General features: G+C 34.4%; 1 protein-coding gene across 1 annotated transcript; it reads right to left on the bottom strand.

The window, feature by feature from the left end:
• Positions 1–5,511: 5,511 nt before the first annotated feature.
• Positions 5,512–23,620, bottom strand: LOC129256179 (sulfite oxidase-like). The gene is made up of 10 exons (XM_054894441.2): positions 23,498–23,620; positions 17,017–17,064; positions 15,744–15,833; positions 15,026–15,126; positions 14,190–14,223; positions 12,675–12,748; positions 11,804–11,894; positions 11,302–11,459; positions 9,960–10,129; positions 5,512–9,473 (listed from the first exon to the last, which is right to left on the bottom strand). The coding sequence occupies exons 1-10, from the start codon at positions 23,618–23,620 to the stop codon at positions 9,361–9,363; spliced, it is 1,002 nt and encodes a 333-aa protein (XP_054750416.1). The 3' UTR covers positions 5,512–9,360.
• Between the last annotated feature and the right edge of the window lie 3,614 nt (positions 23,621–27,234).

Raw genomic sequence — 27,234 nt, 5'->3', positions numbered from 1 at the left:
GACAGAAATGTAATGAAAATGAACGACGTTTTGTAGAATATACCCCCCCTTTAGAATTTTCCGACACATTACTTGAAATAGTGTTTAAATTCACCCTCTATCAGATCGGAATATCAAATATTTTCTGCTCGCGCTTCGCGCTCGCATTATTGATTTTTATAATAAAAAATGTGTTTAGAATGCCCAGACTCTCGTCTTGTAAACAGAGGGTCGTGTGTTCGAATCCCACCGCGGTCTAGCGTCCTTTGGCAAGGCGTTAATCCACACTTTGCCACTCTCGACCCAGGTGCTAAATGGGTACCCGGTAGGATGTGAAAGTCACTGTAGCTTGTCCAGTACTGTGTGCGCCTCACAGGCGACTGACTGGAATACTCCCCAGGGAGTGGAGGATGTGCACACATTGTGTGCGGGAATGACTGATTGAATCCGACGACCGGGGTAATAATATATCTGTAAAGCGCTTAGACACGTCGTTCCGATGGATTAAGCGCTATATAAAAGCGGATTATTATATACAAATATTCAATGTTGATGAGTGCGATCGTTCCGAATATTGCATGAGTGTGCAAGTTGAAACAGTCTATTCAACGACGCGAAGCGGAGTTGAATAGACTGTTTCAACTTGCAACGAATGTAATATTCGGAACGTCGCACGAATACAACATTGAATATTTGTTTTATACAACACCGATAGCTTACACTTTAGACTAGATAGGCTAGATCCATAGGTCTAGTCTATGACTAACGCGTGTTAGGTCTTTAATTTTGCTTACAATGTTGTTTTTTGGGAGTCAGTAGATTTAAACCAGTAATCCCAGGAGAGTCAAGTACTTTCAACATAGATAGATCCATGAGGTCAAATTTGTGAACGAATTCCATAAAATCCAGAAGGTACGCAGTCGTACCCTGGGAATAATTTTCTTAGCAACGTACGTACGCGCACTGTGTTCAGCTTAGCAACGTTTATGCGCAGTGCTACGTACATCGGTCAGAGATACGAAAACGTGACGCGCGTATACCGCCAATTCACTTAACATGTACGGGGCATGTCCATGGGTTCAGTGTGCCCAGAGATCTTGCAGTGCTGGCTCATTTACTTCAGCGTGCTATAGTCTACTATATCACGAGCGTGCAATAGTCGACTATAGCACGGCTAGCATATCTTTGCGTGCTATAGCTGATTCCTCTGAATGTCACGTGACACGATTTCATCCAATCAGCTGTCAAGGATTTATCCATGTGTTGTATAATTATTATTATTATACTAGGTCTAACTCTTAACACGCGCACGCATGTTTATTCAGATACGCAGCTTGATTGGGGGGGGGGGGGGGGTACTCCGGGCTGAAAATATTTATATCAAATACATTTTATCAAAATAAATAAATTTTATCAAAATCTGATAACTATTAGTTAGATTATTTAATTCTAAATTTTAGCAATATTTTATGAGAATGGTGATATGCATGTCGTCATGAATATTTAATAGGTGGACTGATGCTGTCACATCCCCATTATCCTGTTTCTTGTATTACTACATGGAATCAAAATTGTTTCATTTTTTTCATACCAGAGTGAATGATATGTCTCCCTTATAATGAAATAAGTTGCAGCAAAGAATATCTAATGGACTAAATCAGTTGTCAATTCAACTGTTCTGGTTCTTGAAAGGAAAATATTGAATAAACCTAATTTTACATAATGAAATATAATAGAACAAGTGGGGATATGACATAATTTTGCTCATTGAATATTAATGAAGACATTAGGGGGAGGCGCGATAGCTCAGTCGGTAGAGCGGGGGTTTCGGATTCCGGTGACCCGGGTTCGATTCCCAAGTGGTGCGCTAGTGCCCTTTGGTAAGGCATTTATCCTCATTACCAGGTCCCTCGGAGAGGACCTTAAGCCGTTGGTCCCCTGGTTGCTTGCTCACAGGCATTCGTGCTTTCTTAGCAGTCAGGTAAAACAACCTCGGTATAACATAACATGTCTAAAACTGTTTCACTGGAATAATACTAATCTTTGAAATGCAATAACTGTGAGATTCCTTGTCTGATTTTGATCAAATCTTTATTCTTATGTTCGTCTGATGTTTCTTTATCTGTTCAAACCATTTTACATTCAGTGTGGAGTTTCAGATCAGAATATCAAATATTTTCTGCTCGCGCTTCGCTCTCACATTATTTTTTTTTTATTTAAGAATATATCCAATTACCCATCATTTTCTTGATTTACAAAACATGAATAGAATATGTCCCGTTTTCAGGTCTGAAATCTCAATTTTGTTTCCGCTCGCGCTTTGCGCTCGCATCAATTGTATAGTTATATACCTATCCTGTACATAATTACAAAACGTGCTTAGAATGTCCAGTATTTAGGTCGGAATGTCAAATTTTTCAGCTCGCGCTTCGCGCTCGCATTATTTGATTGTTGATATATGTATCGTCTTCATGGGTAACTGCAAACAGTCCTTATAACACGTCCCTTTCGATCAGACCAGAGCGTATATAAAAATATCTGCTCGCGCAGATCGCGCTCACAATTATTATTTGTTACATACACATCTTGGACCACAAACATTAATTGCTCAAATTTTCAGGACAAAATACATGAAATTTCCACAAAAAATAGCTCGCGCTTCGCGCTCGAATTATCTATTCATGTTTTTTTACAAGAAGAAAGCTAAGAAGTGACTGTAATATATATGTATATATATATGTGTGTGTGTGTGTGTGAGGGTGTATGTGTGTAATTATGGAAAACTCAATGGTGTCTGTCCCCCCACTTTTGAGGAGAGATTTCAGCACCCCCACTGAAAAAATCGTTCCCAGGTCCCTGGCTGTTCCATTAAAGGGATGGTCCGGGCTGAAAATAATTATATCTTAATACATAGAGTAGAATTCACTGAGCAAAATGCCGAAAATTTCATCAAAATCGGATAACAAATAATAAGGTTATTGAAGTTTAAAGTTTAGCAATATTTTGTGAAAACAGTCGTCATGAATATTTAAATACTTTCAGCCCGGACCATCCCTTTAATTGTTAGTAAAGAGTATATCGACAAATTTGAGCGGGGAGCGAGGGTGGATGGAGAAAAAATTAGGGCGAGATTGGACATGTCGGATAGAAGGGGAGAGACTGCAAGAGGGAGATTGAGAGAAACAGATAAGAGTGCAAGAGAAAGAGGCTGGAGGGGGTATGCGAGTCCATTCAGTCATGTTTCATAAAGAAAGAAGGGGGAGAGAGAGATATTTCATGCAAGGGGGAGCAGAAAGAGATCTTAGCTAGAGAAATAAGGAACAGAAGTTTTGATGGAGGGGTTGGCGAGGTGGCGAGAACATTTAGTGCGAGAGAGAGGAAGGGAGAGAGATTGCAAGAGAGAAGGGAAGAGAGAAATCGAAACTTCTGAAAGCGGGGAGATTAGGATGGAGTCCATTCATTATGTACAAGAGTGTGCTCGTCCATTCGTTCATGTACAAATTGATGAAGCTATAGAAATATGGCAAAGTCCATGCGCCTGCGCACTTCAGTTTCTTAGCTCAACTTATGAATAATTCATGTCCCATAGCGTTTCCATGTACGGAAAACATATTCGCCCCCCGGCCCCAAGCGCATCCAGCGACCATTGGCCGATTACACGAGAGGGTTTTGCAAGGACCGTCTTTCGTGTGGCCCATTTTTTATGATGCGCCATGTGAAACGCATCTCAGATAAATTATCGCCAAACATATTTTATTCGTCCGTTAGAATAAACAAAATATTTGTTTATAAAATGATGTGATATCTCATGAAATTGTACAAGATTTAATTTAAAAGCAAGCTTACGAATTTTGTTAGTTTATATCAAATTTCAGAAACACACCGCTTAAAGCGCATCATAAAAGATGGTTGACACGAAAGACGGTCCTTCAATTGGAAAGCCCTTTTCGTACAATCGGTCCTGAAATAGCAAGCTAGCTTCTATTTTGTTATATATATTTTATTTTGTATATGAATTGAAGTTGTCAATAAAAACTACTTAATACAAAAAAAAAAGCTAGCGCTCGTACTTATACGGCCGGAAAAAAAAAAGGGGGGGGGGGGAGAGACGTATGGGCGACATATGTATTTAACTTTTTTTTCTCCCGCTTTTCACTCTCAAGTAGAGGGTCCCTCATCCCGCCCTCATCAACTGCAATGAGACTTTTCGTGTCAATCGTATCTGAATAACACACTTCTATCTTTTATAAATAGTCAATTCTATGGAATACCGGAAATAACCAAAAATCTCAATTCAAGACAATTGAATAGTCCCACTAGGCAATATCTTTTTTATCTAATACATGTACAAATGAAGATTAATTTTCAAATGCTCGATATTCCCTTCTTTATATCTGTTATATAGAGTGTAGTGGTATTCTTTCATGGGCATATACATGGTGTACCGTGAAACCACTATGCTCTTCTTCACCATGGAAACCTTCAGAAGTTATATATTTTGTTCATAATTCTATTTCTATTGCAGTTTTTGATTTGAATGTTGTGAAGGTCATTTCCAACAAGCCATCTTTGTCACGATCCTCCCATCAAAGATACATGGATATCACTGTATTAAGTACGCAGATCCAGGGGGGGGGGGGAAAGGGGCCAACCCCCCCCCCCCCCCCCCCTATTGGCGGTGCAAAAAAAAGGGGGAAGAGAAAGAAAAAAAAAGTAAGGGTAAGGGGAGGAGGGAAAAAGAGAAGATAAAAAAATAAGAGGAAGGCGGGTGCATAAAATAGGTCAGGGGAAGACTTGGAAAATAAAAAATCTTTCATGTCACTTTATAAAATATTTGCTCGTGCTTGCATTGCCTGTTCGATGAGATACATATCTTGCTCAGTAGGCTGAAATGGAACTTAAAATATTCCCTTTTCAATATACAAAACATATTTCAGCTCAGATGAGCTTTCATTATTTTGTTCAATTTACAAATTTATTTTTAAATGTGCTCTGTAAAATGTTGTTTTATGGTCTGAACATTGAAAATTTTCAGCTAGCACTACGTGCTCACATTATTTGATTTGTGAAATACCTATTCTCTTTTTTGTACTCCATAAAGTTCTCAAAATATTCCTTTTCAGGTCTGATTGTCAAAATCTATCGCTCACATCTACATAAATGACAGTTTATTAAAAATTTTGTGCTCACATTAATTATTGAAAATCAATTAACCCATATAAAGTGCTTGTATATTTCATTTTTGACAACATAGAGACATCAAGTATGTATTACCGGTATGTCTAAATCAGCAAATGATTTTGTGTTCAGCAATTAAATTATGGAGGCCTCAAAACAACAAATGCACAACAGCAAAAATATCATCACACATGAATGCACACTGAAGGACACCTTTACTCAATGGCATAAACTCATATTGAATTGCATTCAAATGTACAGGGAGATAGGCAAGAAACTCATAGGGAAAGCTCATTTCTTCTTTCTGCAAACCATAAAATAGATTATTGAATAAGGCAAGATAAATCATAATAATTGTTAATTATAATGATTTTATTATTCCATTTTCAATGGATTAAATGACTGTGACAGGTGAAAGTACTATTTAGACTCTTAGCATCAATATTGCATCAATGAATACATATACAGTTCTAATATAGGCCAATCCTTCATTTACTTCTCATAAAAATATCTGTCAGCCAGTGTTTCTTGAGATACTGTATGTCTCAAGAGTCAAGACAGTGATCATTGTGTCCTGTCTCGGTCTTGTCTTGAAAGGAAACCTCTATATATCAGAAACAAATACATCGGTGAAAACTGATAAGGAACTCGATTTTGATGAGTTAATCTCAATGCTTGACCTTAAAATGTCAGTGTTTGGTTGGGTGTCTTGAGAAATGTCTATGTCTCTATATCAAGACAGTAATCATATGTTTTGTGTCTTGTCTAAGTTTCTGCTAATTCTAGGCACAAGCATCTCTGTTTTTGGTCTCAATCTCTGTCTCAGAGATCACTGTCTCTCTCTGAGACTAAACACTTCTGTCATCATTGAAATCTGAAAATATACCCATTTATTCACATTTAATATATACAAGAGAATTGTTTCACTTGCAATTTTACTCCACAAATTTAAAACTTTTAAGTGATCATTTACATGGTGATTTTATTGTCACGTATTTGACTTATCAGATGTCAAAGATATTTAAACTTCTATTGTATGTAAATCTATTAATAAAAATATAACAAACATTGTGAAAGTATACCTTTACCCTTTAACCCTTCCCAAATAGTACAAATTCATCAAAGAATTGTATTCAGAATAAATAGCTTATTATAATAACATAAGTAATTATAACAATGATTCTTTTACAAATAATATCAATAACATAATAAAATTTCATCTGTGATGGTTGTAAATAACAAAGTGTTAAACTTTTGATCTCCAAAAGTTGAAATAAAAAGTTTGACATTTTGTTAATAGAATTAACAATAACAACTAAAATAACACTAATAATAAAAAAAAAAATAAAACAGAAATTACACATCTAATTCATAAAGATCCTGGTTAAGATTATTATTTGTCAATATTGTTCATTTAAAATTGTAATACTGATAAAGCCAACATCTATTCCCAGTCAGGATAATGCATTAAAGGGGAAGTTCACCCTGAAGAAAAGTTTGTTGTAAAAATAGCAGAAAAGTTTCAGGAAAATACATTAAAAATTAAGGAAGTTATCAGAATTTTAAATTTTGGATTTGGAACGTGATAAATGAGCAGCTGCCCCATATCTATGTAATATAAATGCATAAATTACATTTATATAATGGTTCATGATGACTTTTCTTTGTAGGAACAGGAGCGAAATGATTTGTCTGTCAATACTCTGAACGTACAGTAAAAATCATTTTGAATTTTCTGAGAAAATGACATTTCATTGATATTTTACCATACGATATGTAGGAAAGCTGCTCGCATGTGACGTCAAAAATCAAATAATTAAACTTTTAATGACTTTTTTATTCATTGATGGATATTTCTCAAACCTTCGACAATAATTTTTTATCATTTTTTTTCTGCTATTTCTATAATAAACTTTTTGTCAGCATGTACTTCCTCTTTAAGTGGCCAAATATGGATCAGAGAACAATGCCATTGCTACTAGAATACAAGTTGCCTTTTCATTTCAATCAGTAATATCACTTCTTACATGTACATGATCTTGAAGGCATTACAGTATTTGAAGCTATATTCATCTCATAGATCACCTTTAAAACATAAAATAACATTTTTTTAAAGATTGATGAAGTATACAAATCATAACAGATGGAAAATCAAACCCCACAAATCATCATTTAACAAAGGCATTGTGAAAAACAAATGTACATAACTTTTGCTTTTGATTATCATACCCTCTTGTGGATATTGTGTGCATGACAAATATTCCAAGGGCAATTTAGAAATTCAGCTGCATGGTTATTTCTACTCCATTTACTGGTAGTCCAATAATGCTGAATCACAAACGTGATACTTTGGCTGAAAAAAAAATCATGTTGATTATTCTGTACTGAAAATAGTTATTTTGCAGAATGGAAAATACTGGAATATCTGAGTAAAATGTGAAAAAAAATAGTACTATATTCATAAATTTATCAAAATGATGACCCAAAAGCCTCAGAATACTCACTTTACTTTCCTTACATATTCCATCTACAATATGCATTTAAAAATCTCTTATAACATGTTGGTTACTTTGTAATCACATCAACAATGCACAATAAAAGAAAAAAAAGAAAACTAATACTAGTCTTATAGATGATAAAGTTATCAATTATATAGCTGTCAAAAACACATAATAATGAGTCATTATCGTAAAATGCAATAATGTAGTTATATAAAAAAAATACAATGAAAAAAAATGTCAGTGTTCTGAATTTAATAGCGTAATCAGGGATGCCACTAGGTGTCCTCCAAAAATACTGAAACTTATCGCAGGCAGGGACAGTGTCCAAGAACAGTAAATTGGGGCATTGGGGGTGGAAGCCAAAAAATTTAGGGGGGGGGGTCCACCTTTAAAAAAAAAAAAAAGTTATCAACAGAAATTTTAGGGGGGGGGGTTCTGTCGCCCCACCTCAAATTTAGGGGGGGAGGACCAAGTGGCTTCTTATCTTGTTGTGATCGATGACTTTGAAGTCAAGGTTTGAAAAACTGATGGTAGTTAGTTGTTGTGTGTTGCTCCTAGAACGCTAGACCAAAAGCTTCAGTCTCTGTATTTTGGTTGTTCCGCTAAACCGCGTTGGCTCCAGCCGCTCCACTGACCAATACATAGACTGAAGAGTTGTTGGCCCGTACGTAAAGACAACGTATCAGCTAAACCAGGGAGCTCCGGCCAGCTCCACGGGCCGGAGCTCCCTGAGTTAGCTGATACGTAACCCAAGGGAGCTCACTGGGTTACGTATCGGCATGCAGCAGTAACGTTAGATCTAACATTCGTCGGAAACCCGATTTTCGGATCGTTTTTTGTACATAAAATGTCACATTATAAAAAAATCATTACATCCAAATTTACAAGAAAATATATAAAATTCAGAAACATCGTACCTTACACCGCAGTTACCGCTAATTCCTTTCAAATGATGATCAAAACATAGTCATCCTCGACCCTTTCGTTGGTCATCGTAAGTTGCCATCTTGGATGACGTCATCCTCCTTACAGACGTATTTACCAGTCGCTATTATAACGCGATTCGTGCCGCTGCTTTGCGCTTGTCTATGTGCGTGCGTTCGGAACTTGTCGCTCGCATTGATTGGCCAGGATATCGAGAATTCTAATCGAAAAGCCTTGATAAAAGCATAACTCAATGGACGAAGTGGGTAGTGCGCGCGTTTATAAATTACGTACTGTATAATAGCAAATATCTCTCACTGCATGCATCGCAATCGAGAGAGAGAGAGGGGGGAAAAAGGAGGACTTTCCGATTTTTTCAGGAAAAGTCGGAAAAAAGACAGATAGCAGGGAAAAAGACAGAATTCCGCATACAGACGGAAAAGTGGCATCCCTGGTAATGCACAATTTAGGCATGATAATTTTTTTTTAGACTGTCAGAGCTGATGTTAAAGAATGCATTTCATTATTGCATGACACCAACTGTCAAGCATTACGGTATATACAGCTGTCAATACAATGATGATGACAATGATAATGCTGATCACAAAGAAAGGAATAATACACGCATACTCAGTAAACAGTTTAAAACTTTCTTGCAATATAGTATCTGTGATAAAATTTGATTCAACAATTCTGTTCAATACTGCATGGAAGAATTATTCATCAGCAAATTTCAGACATGGAAACCAAGATTGTGTCCCTCTGTTCCTCATAAGATTTAAAATTTAGCCTTGGCAGGAACTTTGATACGAACCCAGGAGTTATTCAATACTCCCCTAAGGTTCCAGATGGAGCTCATGTCATCCGGCATGGTGTTACTAGCATCATCCCCTGAGGTTGAAGATATTGTGGAAAGGAAAGATGAAATTAGTATTACATGTCATACTCTAGGTATCACAAGGTAAATTTTTATCAATGATTTTCAATATGAAGCTGCAGAGAACACAAACTTTAGATCAGTTTCTTGTTTTCAGCTAGAGTGTAGCAGAAACTTCATGCAGAATTACAGAATATAATTATTTGGAATCAAAGAAATCTAAACTACTCTATGTTATCACAAAGGCAAACATCCAAAGGCCACATCATTCATGGATATAAGGTCTATCAACTGTTCCCATCACAGTGCAATATCATGTATTTTGTATGTTTTTGACCTACCTCATTACCATAAATTTGACAAGGAAATGCACCACTAAGTTCATGAAAAACTGCTTGATTTCGGGCAAGAATGGAAATTTTGGGACAATTGCTCAGGTGATGTATATGGTGATGGTGACCAATTGGTGTATAGAGTATGAACAGACTAAGGTAACTTACATGCTCTGACCACTACTTCACAAGGAGAAGGGAAGGATTTGACAGGATATTCCCAGAAATCCCAGCTCCACTTGGTGTTTGCTTTCGTCTGATTCTCATTCACTTTGGTAAACAGCCGAGCAATATCCCATCTCTTGCCTCCATCAAGAGAAACATCCACACGGATGATCCTGGGTGAAAAATATTTCATAGAATTACTGGCTAGCCAGACTTATCAATGGACTCTAGGTAAACTATTAAGCCTTGTTCAGGCATGATGCAACAAAACATTTTTCATAGTGATCAGTGAGTGAGAATAATTGCCTTACATTGTCCTATACATAATACTTTGGATGGGCCCACTATTGTGCACAAATAATATGCCCCATGAAATGAAACTGCATCTAACCAAGCTAAATCTACAAAAAAAAATTGACACTCGAGTGCCAAAAATAATCAACTGGATGATATTCTGTGCTAATTCGTTTCAACTAAAAATAATAATTGGTCAGCTTCTTTTTTGTGCTGCCTTCAGTATATTTTGTGGGTCCATTAAAAGAAGCTCAAAATCATAAACTATTACTATACTAAGCACGAGTATGCTGGACCAAGCATAGTTTTATGTTCATTATCTTGAAAATCAGTATTAAAATCTCAAGAATATATGATATCTCAGTCTTATTGAATTTGTAGATATCAAATTTACAACAACAACAATAAGTAAACATATACAAACAACATTGACCAAAGGAGCAAATAATTAGCTAGTTTCTTCTTGTTTTTATAAAGTTGAAGTAGTCATGTGATAAACCCGAAGTTAGAAGTGTGGCTGTGAACTTGTTTTGTTATCAATAATGAAACATTATATCTTGAAGGTCAAGTTCACCCCCCTAAAAGTTTATTCGAATAAGAAAAAAAAATGAATAGAGAAACATCAAACAAACATAACTGCAATTTTTCATTAAAATATGCACAACGTGGGTGATTTGAGGTGGGTGATGATGTCACTCACTATTTCTTTTGTATTATATATGCTGGAACATTTTTTTTTGTAGATTTGATAAAAAAAAACCTTTATGTTAAATAATATTAAGTTACAAAAATGTTTAAACATTTTTTCAAGGTGGAGTCGTCTTATAGTTTACATAATAAGGACTGAAATTGAAATATTTCTTATATCATATGATAAAAAAAAAATAGTGAGTCTGTTACACCACTGGTTCCCTCATTTGCATTCAGCCCATGTTATGAGCTATTTTGTGAAATTAAGGCAATTTCAAAATCAATTTCTTATTTGACATCCCATTTTGATTTGCATAATGTATTTAGTTGTGGTTTTAAGTTTTAGTTGTGGTTAACATACCTCCTGCCTCCTCCAGATAAGGCATAACCTTTGATAGTGTAAGGAGTGCCAGGGGTAATGGATTCTCCTTGTTGAGGTCTGATAGCAGCTGCTTGGACTGGTAATTCCTGGATGGATGGTGATTTCTCCCACCAATCATCTATAGTATCCCAATCAATCTGGAACAATAAAAACAATACATCAGTTGCTAATCAAGCAGTATATTCTATTGTATACTTCCATCCTATATGCAATACAGGTGATATTTGTGAAATGACAAGGAAGTATCATATGAATAGTTGTAAAAATTTAGATGTTATTTTTCCTCAGAAAATCATAATTACAATCATTGCATTAAGTGGGTTAATGAATACAGAATATTGATTCTCATAACTTCTTAAATTAAAATATGCTCAGAATGCATGCCACCTATACAAAAAGAAACAACTCTTTTAACAAACTATTATTACCAAGATTTAACTGCCTGTTAAAGAACGACACAGAAAATTCTGCACATACTTACATGTGGTAAGAAAAGTTTGTAATCCCTCTTCTGGTAATAATTTGTAGATTCATGTCCAAGAACTCTAATGGATTTCAGCCATTTTACTGACCTGCGAACAGGGAAAAAAGAGAAAATCAGATAATGTGATATAACAAGTACTGTAATATGCTTAGAAAAGATAAAAGGAATCCATTCACTGTAACTAGTTATTAGCCTGTTCACAATAACTTAACATGTAACAACAATTCTATATTGTGCTCTGATGATAAATGAATGCATTAACTTTAATACAACTAAATAATACAATCTTGATTAAAAGGGAACTCATATTTTGGGAATGTTGAAATTAATCATTGAGAATTTCTTAGCTCTTTCCCGGATATTTTGGAATATATGTATATGCACTGCAATGGATTGCTCTTTAGATGTCAAAACCTGCAACAACTAGAAATGTTTGGGTTGAATGTTTGTATGTAGTCTCATATATTCATTTCTGTGTGCACAGCATGTAACTCACAGCGAAATATAGTTCATTTATTTTTTTTATTTTAGATTGTTCTTTGGGCCTGATGTTGACATCATAAAATGATGAAAAGTGACCCATCATGACTGCCATGTAAAAACCATAATAAAATAAAAAATACAAGGTTTTACATCAAGCAAATTGAATATCATTTTGGGTGACTCCTAAGCCATAAGTATTGTACTAATTCTTGAATAGGATATATTCTAAAATTCAGCCTTATTACCAGAACTTGCATTTATCTTAAACCTAATCATCCCAATATTTAATCTGATGAAAATGAGATGACATTGTGGTCAAAAGATCCAATTCAATCCTTATTTATTAATCATTGTGACTTTCTTCATATCTACATGTACATCTTACCTTGCTCCTACAATTCCTGGTGCTACAATTCTCATAGGATAACCATGATCTCTGGGAAGCTCACTGCCATTCATCTATAAATATATTATCAATTGGGAAACCATTTTAACATAGACCTACCAGTAACCATTCATTCAATATTTAACTCTTTAAGTCCAGTATCTTTAAGTCCAGGGGGCCATTTCAAAAAACTGTTTGTAAGTTAAGAGCGACTTTAAGAACGACTGGTGATCCATTCTTGTGGTAAATTGTATAATAAATCAGCGATGGTTAAGCGCGTAAGAAAGGTTCACCAGTCATTCTTAAATTCAGTCTTAACTTACGAACAGCTTTATGAAACACCAACCTGCTGTCATTTTTTTTTCAAGCAATCTGCTTATAATGACAATCCTTCTCCTGCAAACTGTAAATGTTAAATTTTCTTTGGTGGTAGTAGATCATATTTGTTTAGAATGACTTTTTTATTTATTTATTTTTTCTTTATGATTCATACCAAATTCAATTACCGATATATTATGTTTATTACGTGATGAAAATTGTATTGTATACGAATGTTATGAATGCAGAAGAAAAAATAAATCAAATCAAATAATAGCCATTAATTTTTTTTTCATTATTTATTTCTCTGTGAAATTTCAAATATTAAAAACTTAGATATTTAGCACCAATGTTGGCCTTTTTCCTTTCACAAAGGCTTTTTGATCACTTATCTTTACAAATTAAGTGACTGGAAACCAAAAAGTATCAGACAAAGATTATATCCTGAAATTTTAAACCCAGTTCATTCCTTTGGAATAGGTTTAATATAAAAAAGAAAAGCACTATAAACACAGATATTTTATTATATCGGGCACTCAATCAATAGATTTTCATGTAAAATTGCCAAATTTATCCTGTAAAACACAATTTCATTTCTTATCCTCCACATCATAACTTTTAGGGCTTAATATAATCTACTCACACAATGGAATAATGATAGAAGCCTTTAAGGGATTTACCAAACCTAAATAGTGGATTTAATATATTGCTAAATGATATCAAATATTACAAATAGAGCTACAATTTGCCTGTCACAAAGAGTTTGTACGTTTATATTGCACAATCCCTTTAAAAGCATAATTAGCTTCTTAATAGGAGTTTGATAATATTCTAAACACATATTTCCAACAATTTTCCTACATAAGAATAACAAGGATGTCACTAAAATTTTAAGTGCATCAAAAGACAAGGCTTAGCCTTTAGTAGTTCTGCAGGTCAGAATATATACTGGATTGGCAATGACTCTATTCTTGACTCCCAAAGAATCTAAAGTTACATACATGTATGGGATCCATTCAATATATGCAATGCACAAATCCATAATCATTTAAATACATTTTTTTCAGACAATATAAATTGAGACTGTGTATAATTTCTATTACATGAGGAAGGAATTGGGGAATTTTCTAAAATTTTCATTCTTATCATATGTCTATCAGATCTCTTCATTCTGTTCCAATTTGAAATTACACATACCTCCAAAGCAACAAGTACATCTCCTCTGGGATCCCTGTAATAAATGATCATTTTAGAAAAAAAATTATCAAAATGTTTTTCTACAAATTCAATATTTCTAAGGGAAAAATAAGCTACATTATTATATAAATAGTGTACAATCTATTGTACAATATACTGGATTATATGTACAATAAATAGACCTGCACGAGGGATAATTTTATATTTGGAGTTCATATTGTCCAGTAATATTGTATAATAGAACGTTCACTATTTATTATAGTAAATTGTACAACACCTAATACGCGAGCAAATGAGAGGCTGAACGTCAAACATTCGTACTGTTGCACACTTACCACCGCTGCACACGTACCACCGTTGCACGGGTCAGGGAAAGATGACGTCACTATACAATTAAGATTCAATGCATTGTACGCATTTAGTTAATGCTGACGCGCAGGACTTACTGGCTAAATGCGCATTGCCATTATTCTCCCCATTCATTTAACACAGGCTTTACCCTCCAAAAATCGAAAGTTATATTGTACATATGTACAATATAACTTTTTGAAAGGCGGTCACGTGGTACCAATTTAGCCAATCACAGCTTGTATTTTACTACCACTATTTACTATAAAGATAAATGCTTCAATTAAATTTAAAGAAAGCAATATGTAACAAAGTGGAAGTTGAAATTGGTCATACATGTGAGTTAAAATGTTATTGATGGAAATTTTTCTCATGGAAAGTAGTAATGTAGTCAGAGAAACCAGTAAAATTTAAAGCAAACAGCTTATTTTTCATCTCGCCATATTAAAATGTAAATATATCATAATTGTAACAAAAGTATGTCTTACAATGCCTTCAAAAGTGGAATTGATGAACCATAGCCTCTATCCTCCTTGCAGATATCAACTCCCTCAAAATCAACATGCAGGTCTTCCCATCTAGATTCAAGCTATATAAAAGAACGAATAAGGAAATAATGAGGCAATGCAGCACTATAATAATAATAATAATAATTAGACTTATATCGCGCCAAATCCACTCTGTAGAGTGCTCAAGACGCTTTTTAGGAAATTATAAAAGAAATTAAGAAGAATTGAACAGAAATGTTTTGAGGTAATGTTTGAAAGTTTCAGAAGTCAAGCAATGTTTGATGTTTTGAGGGAGGCTATTCCATAGCTTAGAGGATGAGTAAACAAATGATCTTTCATCCCATCTTTCACCCCATAAAATATAAAATGATTGTGAAAGTAAAGTGATAATATGTTCTCAATTATGGAACAAAATATGCAGGCTAGAAAGTCTGGGGTGCAGCTTTATCTGTATACTGACTGTAAAGAAAATAATTCATTTTCTAACAATGTAGTTACATGTATCAGTCTGTCAACCTATTCTCCAAACTGTCATTTTGACAAAGCAGGGCAACACCATTGTGTTCTGAAGTTAAATTTTATTATGTGATTATCATTATATTGGAGAATTGAATTTCAAGCACCTTTGTATGATTGGACTGTAAAAGATTCATCAAGCAGAGGAAAGAGAAGATTAGAATGATTGTATAGATCATACCTTTTCAATTCCTGCCATAAGAAGAACATCTCTCAGTCTAGGTCCTCTCCAGATAGCATTACTAACAGCAGCATGCCCCCAAACAACACCCTGGCATACAGAAAAATTATCATTACAAAATTATATAAAAGAATCCATATTCAGTGAACATTTGCTTGCTTTTATGTTTTCATACCATTATATGGAGTCTTGGGGCAAATTGCCACCAAATGCCCCCAAGAGCTCTTGAAAACTAAAATAGAGACCCTGAAATTCTCATTATAATACCAGGTAGCAGATTCTGGCTGAGGAGCTCAAAAAGCCCTGAAAGAAATCCTTTTTTTTCCCCCTGCACTTTATATTTTTTTCTTTGAATTTACAATCACATATGTATTACGAGAAAATCTTAAATAAAATGAAAAATATTGATAACAGATTTGATGATCAGTGTAAATAATACTATGAACATTTGTAATGCACCGGTATCCATCATACAAAGATGCTCATGGTACAATAAAGAAACGAAAAGGAAAAGAAGTCAAGCAACATTTTGAACTTCTAATTAAATGTATCATTCGTTTTTACACAAGACATAAGGTTTTATGTTGAATGTTGTGAAATTTGAATTTGAAAATAAGATTCATCATGTGAAATAGAGATAACATTGATATTCTCTTTTCTTTAATATATTAAAGGAGAATGAAACTCTTGGAGCAAGTTAGCTTTTGTGAAAGCAGAAAAATCAAAGAATAAGATCAACAAAAGTCTGAGTAAAATAGGACTAGCAATAAAAGAGTTATGAGCATTTGAATGTCGAGATCACTAATGCTATGGAGATCCTCCCATTGGCAATGCGACCAAGATCTGTGATGTCACACACGTACAACTCTTCCATTTGGACACTGAAAATATACCCCAAAACATCACTTTTTGCTCATTCTAATCATATGATCAAACGATTCATCAATGATATAATGTTGTGAAACCTCTGTACTTGTCATCTCATAAAGAAAACACCTCACCTTGTGATAGACTCTATAAAAGTGAGAATATAAGTGAAATAAGTACTAAAGTAATGAGGGAGTTGTACGTGTGTGATATCACAGATCTTGGTCGCATTGCCGATGGGAGGATCTACATGACACAAGTGATCTCAATATTCAAACGCTCATAACTTTCTTATTATTCATTCAATCTTCCTCAAACTTTCAACAATATGTTTCTTTGATTTTTCTTTTTGATATGGATTCAGCTGGTTTCAAGGGTTTCATTCTCCTTTAACCTAGATGCTCACCTTGACTTGTTTTATTGAGGACATTTCTGTTCTTCTGTTTCCAGCACACTGAAAAATAGTTCCAAATAACATCATCATCAAACTTCGGGATTTTCAACATAGGTCTAAGTACCTTATAGTACTAAGTATTCTTTATTCACTAATTTATTATTTTGTTAATTTCTCTATTTAGAGATGTAATTGTTCTTTCCTATTTCAATAATATTGACTGGCTGTGAGAGATACCATATCATTACGTACATGTATACAGGGCATTTAGCAGATACATAAATGTCATATTTCGCTCGCTTCTTTCAATCCGAGACCAACAGGGTAAACATTTGGCATGTTGCCTTCCCCATGCTTTGCCCATACGAATACTGTACAAAAAAAAACAGAAGGCAATATTGGCCATATTTCTGCTAGTGCGCTTGCGCAGTAGGAGCCAATTTGATCGCTAATTTCAGTATTTGCAAAGTCTGGTTGGAACCAGTTTGTGAACCAACACATTGTAGACTATGGCCAGTGCATACACATTCCAAGCTGATCAGACCATTGTGACTCGCGTGACATTCACACAAAGTTTCAACTTCTTAAGATTAATTACTTGAAAATCGTTTAATGCAGACCTTTTTTTTTCCTATTTATTTCAATCAAAGTATTGATAATACACATTGTCCAACAAAAAAGTTAGAATTTACTGTCGTTTTTGTAGGAGATATTTCAATTTGTTTGTTGTGACTTACGTGACGCGACACTATTCAAGATTCCTGACCTTACTGTACTTGTCTGTAATTTCCTAAAAAGATACTCACCAGATTTTGATAAAATTTTCTAGCGAATATTTTGAAACATCTGGAAATATTATGTTAAAAATTATTTAATGAATGACTTTTTGTTTTGAGTTTTGAAAATATGACTCACGTGACACAGGAGTGTGACTCGCATGACAAGTATAATTTTTTAATACAAATTGAACAAATTATCATGATTTTATACAGTGAAATGGGCCAAATTTCATTCAAACAGAACATTTATGTTCTGTTTGGAATTTTAAATTCATGCGCTATTTACATGAAAGTTTACATGTGGGACTCCATATTGTAATCTTATATGTGTTATTAATAGCATTTAACAACATTTTTCTAAATAAAGCAATCATTCAGGCCTAAATAATTGACATCTGCCTAAAAAATTGCGATCATTATCCTTTTCCCAAAAAATATTGCTCATTTTGTGATATGTGACTTACGAGACATACCCTAAAACACCTTAATGTGACTCGCGTGACAGCACTGTAGGGTGCTTTTTCATAATGAAGGGGTCTCCAGTTGGCAATCTTCTTTTATTTAGGACTATATGCTCCTTACTTTGTATTAACTACAAATTATACTGCCTAATACTTTTTAAGTAAACTGAACTACGGATGTATTTTTGTGACTCGTGTGACACATTTTCGAGGGTGTTTTTAACTTAAAATATTGTCAAGATTGGTTTAAAAACGTGCAAAAAACAAAGTGATAAGTTAAAATGGCTATAAGATATGGCAGAATACAAAAAAAATTTGAATTTACAGACAACAGAACACATTTCTATTAGTGTCATTGACAAAGTTACAAAAAAAGTTACATCTCTTTAGGATCATGTATCTTGGTCATTGTAGGTGAAAGGCAGTGAAAAATCAGATATTTACACCTTTTGGACATGTACCTAGCCAAACATAAATATTCTTCATTGATTGGTTTAACTTGAAATTTGAAGCATAGGGTGTCTAGTTTAAACATGGAATGGCTGATCAGACCCAAGCGCAAGATTTTTTATGCGATAACTGTATGTGCGCACCATGCATGATGCGCGACTGTGCAGTAACGATTTACATCACAATTGCTTAGCAAGGATTAATATGCCAAGTTTGTGAATTAGTAGTACCCGACATAAGAAGAAGTTATAGGCAAAGAGGCATATATTGTTCCAATTTATAGCTTGAATTACAAATTATACAGCTGTAGGTAATAATAATATTGACTGGCTCTTCTTTCGGGAAACATCTAACACATTGCCCTTAAAGAACCATATTGCCCTCGCCTAAAGGCTCGGGCCAATATGATTCTGTTGCGGGCAACATTTGATGTTCCTCTCATGGCCAGTCAATATTATATACAGTTAGCAACATAATTATTCATACCCCTACTGAAATTTCAATGTTTCATGTTTTTCTGGAAAATGACAAGTGGATACAGAATATTTTGGCCGTAGTTGGATACCTTTACTTGAAAGGTAAAAATTCTGTAAAGGTTTTGTATAACCTCATTTGCATAACAAAGAGCGCACTGCTTATTTGTATTTTGACTTGCTCAAAATTATTCATACCCTTTGTCAATAAAACTGTAAAGGCATCTTTTAATACTGTTTCACGTAAAACGAATCTAAACTGCATGGTCCTAAATGGTATCAGTGTCTGTGGAAAGGTACAGAAATTGAGCCCTGAAAAAAATGTACTTAAAAAAATCATTAAGTGCTTCAAAAGAGTGAAAATGGACAAGTGGCCAGAATGGCCCAGAACCACTAATTTTCCCCATAGACTACTACTGTACTGTGTTAGAAAAAATGTGCTGGCAGCACCCTCATCTTGAGGGTTTTCCACAGGATTTCAATCGGATTCGGGCCTGGGCCTTGGCTTGGCCATTGTAGTACCTCCAGACTGTTTTCCTTGAACCATTTTTGACCTCCATTGCAGTATGTTTATGATCACTGTCCTGTTCGAATGTCCAGTTGGGGTCGAGATGAAGATTTTCTGCAGACTGCCTGACGTTGTCCTCCAAAAGTGTGATGAAGGCTACTGCTCCTCATTCATGATGCCTTCTATTTTACAAGATTGCCAAGCCCACTTGTAGAGAAACAGCCCCAAAGCACGATGCACCCACCATAAAACTTCACGGTTGGCACAGTCTTCTTTGGGTTAAATGCCTCGCCTTTCTTGCGCCAAACGAAGGAAACATCTCTGTGGCCAAAAAGTTCCATCTTTGTCTCATCTGACCATAGACCCGATGACCAGAAATGTTGATCCATGCAAGTCGAGCTTTACGATGCTTCTGAGTCAGGAGAGGGGTCTTCCTCGGGCGACATCCATGTAGTCCTTCCATGTGGAGTGTGTGGTGTATGGTCTGCAGTGAGACCTAGGTGCCCACCTCACCGAAGTTGTCCTGAAGAGCCTTACATGTAACTGTTGTTCTAGGATTGCAAAGGGCCTCACGGTATACTTTTCTGGCCACACGAGGAGATATCTTTGTTTTACACTATTTTGAACTTCTTGTACTTTTGGACAATGGACTGTACAGTGGGGGACCGGTAATCTGAAGAGTTTGGAAATGGCTTTGTAGCCTTTCCCATCTTTGTGGGTATCATAATACTCATGCAGAGGTCGTTGCTGGGTTCCTTAGTTTTCGCCATGATCATAACAACTGAGGAAGATTCCATAATTGCACTTGATTTTATACTCTAGAACAATGGCATTCCATAACTCACTTACCACCTTGGAAATTATCCAGACAGGCCTACACATCTTTGCATGTGAACAAAACAACATGCAGAATCATGCAGAAGGTCTGGAGCATGTGTATATCAGATTGATATGGCCAAATGTCATGCTTTAACAAAGGGTATGAATAATTTTGAGCTCGTCAAAATACAAATAAATTAATTTGCTTTTTGTTATGCAAATGAGGTTATTCAAAACCCATTCACAATTTTTACCTTTCAGGTTAAGGTATCCACCCATGGTCAAAATATTCTATGTCCATCTGTAGTTTTCCAGAAAAACACGAAATATTGAAATTTCAGTAGGGGTATGAATAATTCTGTTGTTAACTGTAAATATATACTTCAAAAAGAGTCTCATAATGCCCTAAGGACTTGAAAAGGGTAATATGGGTTTACTGAGAGAAATATATGTGCAGTATCTCTCAAAAATCAGCGACAGCTAATATTGTTGTTGTTGCTGCTATTATTATCATTATTATTATTATAATTATTATTATTATTATTATTATAATTATTATTATTATTATCACTACCAACACAGTATAATGTGTAATTCAAGCTATTTTTTGTAGAAATTTTTATTCACATTGGTACTTCTGATTTCAGGGTTATTCATACATTTGATCTAGTAATCCTGGCTAAGTAATTATGACATAAATTGTCACCCTGCAGGCACTGCTCCTATGGATAGTATGCACATACATTTACACCTAATGCACACACAATCTTGAACTTCGGTTTGATCAGTAGGGAATATGGATATCATGGACTGAAATTTAATACAGAGGCATAATAGGAAAATGACAATTTTTGCAGATGAGAGGGGTATAAATATCATGGTCCCTAGTCACACAGCTGAACCCTAGCTGGTTCATTGTGACATATTTTGTGTTGAATTACAAAGACAAAATCATATTGTGTCTTCAAATTGCCTCATTCAGGTAATAATCTATTTCATATTCATCATTGTGATTTCATTATCTTTTTAATTTATTTCATTCAATTTAATTCTTATCAACTCATTGTAATTACCAATCATTAACACTATTTCCAATATTTTCCTTTAATTTTTATTATTCAAGTCACTTCATAACAATTTATTTCATCAATATATTTATTTAATAATTTGTTTTTCTTATTTTTTTCTTTGAATCTTGTTTCATTTCTATTCTTTCATTTATCATGGTATCTATTTTTTCTTCTTTCTTTCTTTCTTTCTTTCTTTCCTTCCTCTCTCATTTTTTTATTATTATTATTTGGGGGGGGGGTGCACATTAAACTAGCACATCAATGATGTGGAGCTCATCCGGCATCTCGCAACGAAATTTAACACAATTTTAATTTCAGCCCAGTTGACACTGTAGTGAATTATTGAATTATACTGGTGACATGAATTGAGGATATAGAATTGAAATTGATGAAGAAATGACATAGAAGCATTTTTTGTGATCTATGAATAAATTTCATATGAATTAATCATAATTTTCTAGTCAAAATTTTTATGTAGAACCTTGGTGAACCTCATGTAGCTCTCAGATGGAACAAAAATAATCAAAAATAAATCAACAAATAAATAAGTAATTTTTGTGAGTTTTGACAATATATGAATAAATTAGCATATTTAATGAATTTTAAAATTCTGTGTTGAAATTTTGTATCACCACCTCGAGCTATCATATAAAGCAAACAAAATTGAAGAAGAAATAACATCTTTTTGTGATTTATGAATAAATTTTGCATAAATTAGCATACATTTTCTAGACAAAATTTCAAAATTTTGTGTACAATTTTGGTGAACCTCATGCAGCTCTACCAGATGGAAGAAAAAAAAATCAAAATCGGTCAACAAATAAAGAAGAGGCATTTTCTGTGATTTATGAATAAATTTCGCATAAATTAGCATAAATAATTTTCTACTGAAAATTTCAAAATTCTGTGTAGAAGTTTGGTGAACCTCATGAAGTTCTACCAGATGGAACAAAAAAATTCAAAATCGGTCAACAATAAAAAAAGAAGAAGCATTTTATGTGAATGTTTAAAAATACGCATAAATCAGCATATTTAATGACTTTCAAAATTCTGTGTAGAAGTTTTGAATCCCCCACCTAATGCTATCATATAAAGCAAACAGAATTTAAATCAGACTTGAAATGACGAAGAAGAAGCATTTTGAAATTCAGTTAACAAATAAAGAAGAGGCATTTTCTGTGATTTATGAATTTCGCATAAATAAGCATAAATAATTTTCTACTACAAATTTGAAAATTCTGTGTAGAAGTTTGGTGGACCTCATGAAAGCTCTACCAGATGGAAGAAAAAAAAATCAAAATCGATCAACAAATAAAGAAGAAGAAGCATTTAATGTGAATTTTTAAAAATATGCATAAATTAGCATAAAAATTGTTCTAGTCAAAATTTCAAAATTCTGTGTAGAAGTTTCGTGAACCTCATGAAGCTCTACCAGATGGAAGCAAAAAATTCAAAATCGGTCAACAAATAAAGAAGCATTTTTTGTGAATTTTGAAAAATGCGCATAAATTAGCATATTTAATGAGTTTCAAAAATCTGTGTAGAAGTTTTGAATCCCCCACCTAGTGCTATCATATAAAGCAAATAGAATTGAAATCAGACTTGAAATGGCGAAGAAGAAGCATTTTGAAATTGTGGCAAACGACAGACACCATGGCATAAGCTCATCTGGCCCTTCGGGCCGGATGAGCTAAAAACAACAAATACCTACCTGGGCTACCAGGATTATTCCACTCTTCTTTCTTATGTAAGTTGAACATGGATAAATAACAAACATATCATCTAAGTTTATCATTCTACTGCTTAATTTATGTTGTATATATAAAAGAAATGCGAGACAAATTTTTTTTTTTACATTTAACAATACATGATCACATTTACATTAGTGAAATAATTAACAAAATTATCTTGAATCATAATGACATCTACTTACCATTAGTGTTGCCATCACTGTTGCCTGAGGAAACCATGTTCTCAGTTGCTCAGCTGTTAGCTCCAATGGGCGAGGTACCAAACCATCCACTGTCACTCTATCAAATGAAGATGTATCATTCATTATTCAAAAATTGCTTTTTAGAAAGTTAATGAAGGAATGTAATTAACTAAGATAAGAAGTATTCAGTCAGTTCAAATTTTACAAAATCTCCATCGAAACAGAAATTAACAGCAATCCATTACAATTTTGGTTAAAAGGCCTAATGATTTCCAAATCTTTTAAAGTTAGTGTTGTTAGAAGCATTTATGAAAATAGCTATGATTTCCAAGCAATAGTGTTTAGTTTTTAAATTAATTTACGTATTAAGTTTTAATTTAAGCACCATATTAGAAACTCTTTGTATTGTTATTAACTACCATTAACCTTATCATTATCATAAATCATAATCCATTATCGTAACCATTGATGGGACAACAACAGAGTTATATAAATAGATTGAATTACAGATATAATGGACAGAAGCAGGAAATTTCTGTTCTGTTAATGTACTTAACTGAAGAGAACCAATAAAAAATGCAAAATAAATAAACATTTTTGAAAATGACGTGGGAGAGAGAGGAAAAAAAATCATTGTACCAAACACAGTTTTGACAAACACAGTATCCCATAAAACATGAGCTGAATTAGTAGGTTGCGATACTAAATGCAATCATAAACAAGTGAAATGCCCTGGCAGCCTTGCCTGAGTTATGAAATCCAATATAGCAACTGTATTGACTTTGTATATATATCAAACATTTTCTCTTTCTTGTTTACCCTTTATACATGTAAATCACCGGAGGCTGCCAAGGGTCAAGGCTGTTCATGTCATGCTACTCTTAATGACTTGGAAATGGTTGATCCCCATTTAATTTTCAACATTGTGTTATGATATATAAATGTAACCAGCTGCAAAGTGGCCTTGCCATAAAAATAATGAAATTTGAACTAACTTTATTGTATTTCAGATGATTTATTGTGTCATTTTTGTGACTCCTCTTCCAATGTCAATTTTTCCTACATGCTTTATCATCTCCTTTTTCTCTACTTCATGTCTGGACATCAGTGTCATAAATGAGCCAAATATTTTGAAGAGGCACAGCATGGCAATGCATGCAGGACATAATTTCTAATAAGTCTCAAGGGAGACTACATTTTGAACTTTTTTCAGATGTACATGTAAATCTAATTCTGTGATGGATATTGAACTAATATTCAGAGATCAACACATTTCAGCATTTGATGTCCCTTCCCCTCCTTCCCCCCTTTTTTTTTGGGGGGGGGGGGCTGTTCCCCAGCCCCCCCCCCCCCCTTCTAAATGCTAGTGCTGAACACCTTTGCTTATTTTTTTTCTATTCACTTCCTTTGGCTTTATACTGTCTGACTGATCTTTCACACTTCTGCCACAAAATCAAAATTTAGCTATATCGACTGATCTAATCCTACATGTAACATGATTTCCTTTTAAAGGAGAATGAAACTCTTTGAGCAAGTTAGCTTTTATGAAAGCAGAAAAATCAAAGAATAAGATCAACAAAAGTTTGAGTAAAATAGGACTAGCAATAGAAGAGTTATGAGCATTTGAATGTCGAGATCACTAATGCTATGGAGATCCTCCCATTGGCAACGCAACCAAGATCTATGATATCACAGATGAACAACTCTCCCCTTTTGGACACTGAAAATATACCCCAAAACATCTCTGTTTGCTCTTTCTAATCATATGACAAACGATTCATCAATGATATAATGTTGTGAAACCTCTGTACTTGTCCTCTCATAAAGATAACACCTCACCTTGTGATAGATTCTATAAAAGTGAGAATATAAGTGAAATAAGTACTAAAGCAATGAGGGAGTTGTACGTGTGTGACATCACATATCTTGGTCGCATTGCCAATGGGAGGATCTACATGGCATTAGTGATCTCAATATTCAAATGCTCATAACTTTCTTATTATTCATTCAATCTTCCTCAAACTTTCAACAATATGTTTCTTTGATTTTTCTCTTTGATATGGATTCAGCTGGTTTCAAGGGTTTCATTCTCCTTTAAAGTTCATTATTTTCCTCTTGCAACCTCACTTGTTACCTAATTTGTATTATGCTCTTAACTGGTGATAATCAACTAGCTTAGTAATGCTTTTTGATGATGGGGCCTGGAGACAAGTCAGTGATGTACATGGTGTAAAAAGAATGTAGCTTTCAGTTTGCTATGATAATCAAATCTGAAACTGATAATTGTGTTATCCAAAAATGCCAACATGTGCATAAACTTGTACATAATCAATCTAACATAAAATCAGACCACAAAATGTGTTTCTGCTTACTATGCAATCTGCTGAATTAATAATACCTACAGTATAGGCATAAATATTTGTCTACCAGTACAAGAGCACCAAAGTCCATATAAAATAAAAAAAATCACGAAAGCTTCATACTGTATATGGGATTTACCAGGTGTAAAGATTTAACTCCCTTAACCTTGATAAAAATATGACAGGCATAATTCGAGACATTAAATCATCTTATCTAAACAGTGATTAACAGGTTCAATAAGAGAGTTTCACGCAATGCACGTATGCCAAATTGTTCACCATATAAACGACCTCTGAAATGTATGGATCCTGTTAGTCCTGATCACAATACATACATGTATCTTGTTTGTTGTGTACATTCCAAAAACTACCTAGATACTATCATAATGGGCAATCTCACCTACTATGCATTTTTTAAGGCATAACAATTTAACAGAGAAAATCAAAATGATGAGAATATTAAAATTAATTTCATACTTCTGAATGTTTGTTCTTGTAGGCCTACATGTATCTGCAATATTGCCATTACCAAGCCTTAAACTTAACACCAGCTACAATGCTTAGGTGTCAATGAATACCGTCTGTAAGACATAATAAATGATTGCCTATTATCTTTTTTTCAGAATAGACAATGTGTGATTGAACTTTGCTTCTTTTCATAACAAGTGGAGTGCCCCTGGCAGTCTAACCTGCATTATGCAATTCAATAAAGCAGCAGTGCTGACTTTAAAACAAAAGGCCCATGTAAGACAAATAATTTTTCAACAAATTTTCTTGAACTTTACTATTGATTAAGAAGCTTGTATTTCTTTCATTTCATATCATTTGTGATCCGGTATCAATACAACTGTATGAAGTACCTAGCCTCTTGTCGAGGCCCTGGCGGCTGCTTCCCGAGCGAAGCAAGGGATATCCTATTCGCGAAGCAAATAAGGCCTGGCGAGCGCAACGAGCCAGGGCCTCTTGACATCTGAGCCGAATTTCACTGACTTTCATTTGTTTTTACCAATATTCCAACCAAAAATTGGTCGGTGAAAATTATCCATTGAGAGCGCAAGCTGCTATGACGTCATATTGAATATTCATGAGCTCATCTTAAAATTTGCATATTGCATCGGAGGAAAATAGCGACCCGTTGATTCTTGGCGAAGAGTGATGACGAAATATCACAAAGAGCATTGAATATGCCTCTAAAATGCTGAATATTGTCCGATTAAGGATTTGCAAGCTGATCCAATTAAATCTGCTCTGAAAGGACGAGATGTGTTTGTAAATCTACCCACAAGACACGTACGTGCAGTCGCCGCTGGCTAACGTCAGCTTAATGGACGACGCCATACTGCCAGATTTGGCCCGCGTCCTCACCGGCTAACGCTC

The sequence above is a fragment of the Lytechinus pictus genome, chromosome 3 (assembly GCF_037042905.1).
Source record: "Lytechinus pictus isolate F3 Inbred chromosome 3, Lp3.0, whole genome shotgun sequence".
Taxonomy (NCBI): Eukaryota; Metazoa; Echinodermata; class Echinoidea; order Temnopleuroida; family Toxopneustidae; genus Lytechinus; species Lytechinus pictus.
The sequence above is the reverse complement of the archived record's forward strand: the minus strand, read 5'-3'. Positions and strand labels throughout refer to the sequence as shown.

What these genes read in the sequence shown, in the direction of transcription:
- LOC129256179 (XM_054894441.2), bottom strand. Translation starts at nt 23,620, where the DNA reads ATGAATGATACATCTTCATTTGATAGAGTGACAGTGGATGGTTTGGTA. An exon ending in TTATCTGGAGGAGGCAGGAG is followed by an intron (nt 10,130 to 11,301) that starts GTATGTTAACCA and finishes TTTTTCACCCAG; the next exon opens with GATCATCCGTGTGGATGTTT. An exon ending in TGAAGTAGTGGTCAGAGCAT is followed by an intron (nt 9,474 to 9,959) that starts GTAAGTTACCTT and finishes CTTCAACCTCAG; the next exon opens with GGGATGATGCTAGTAACACC.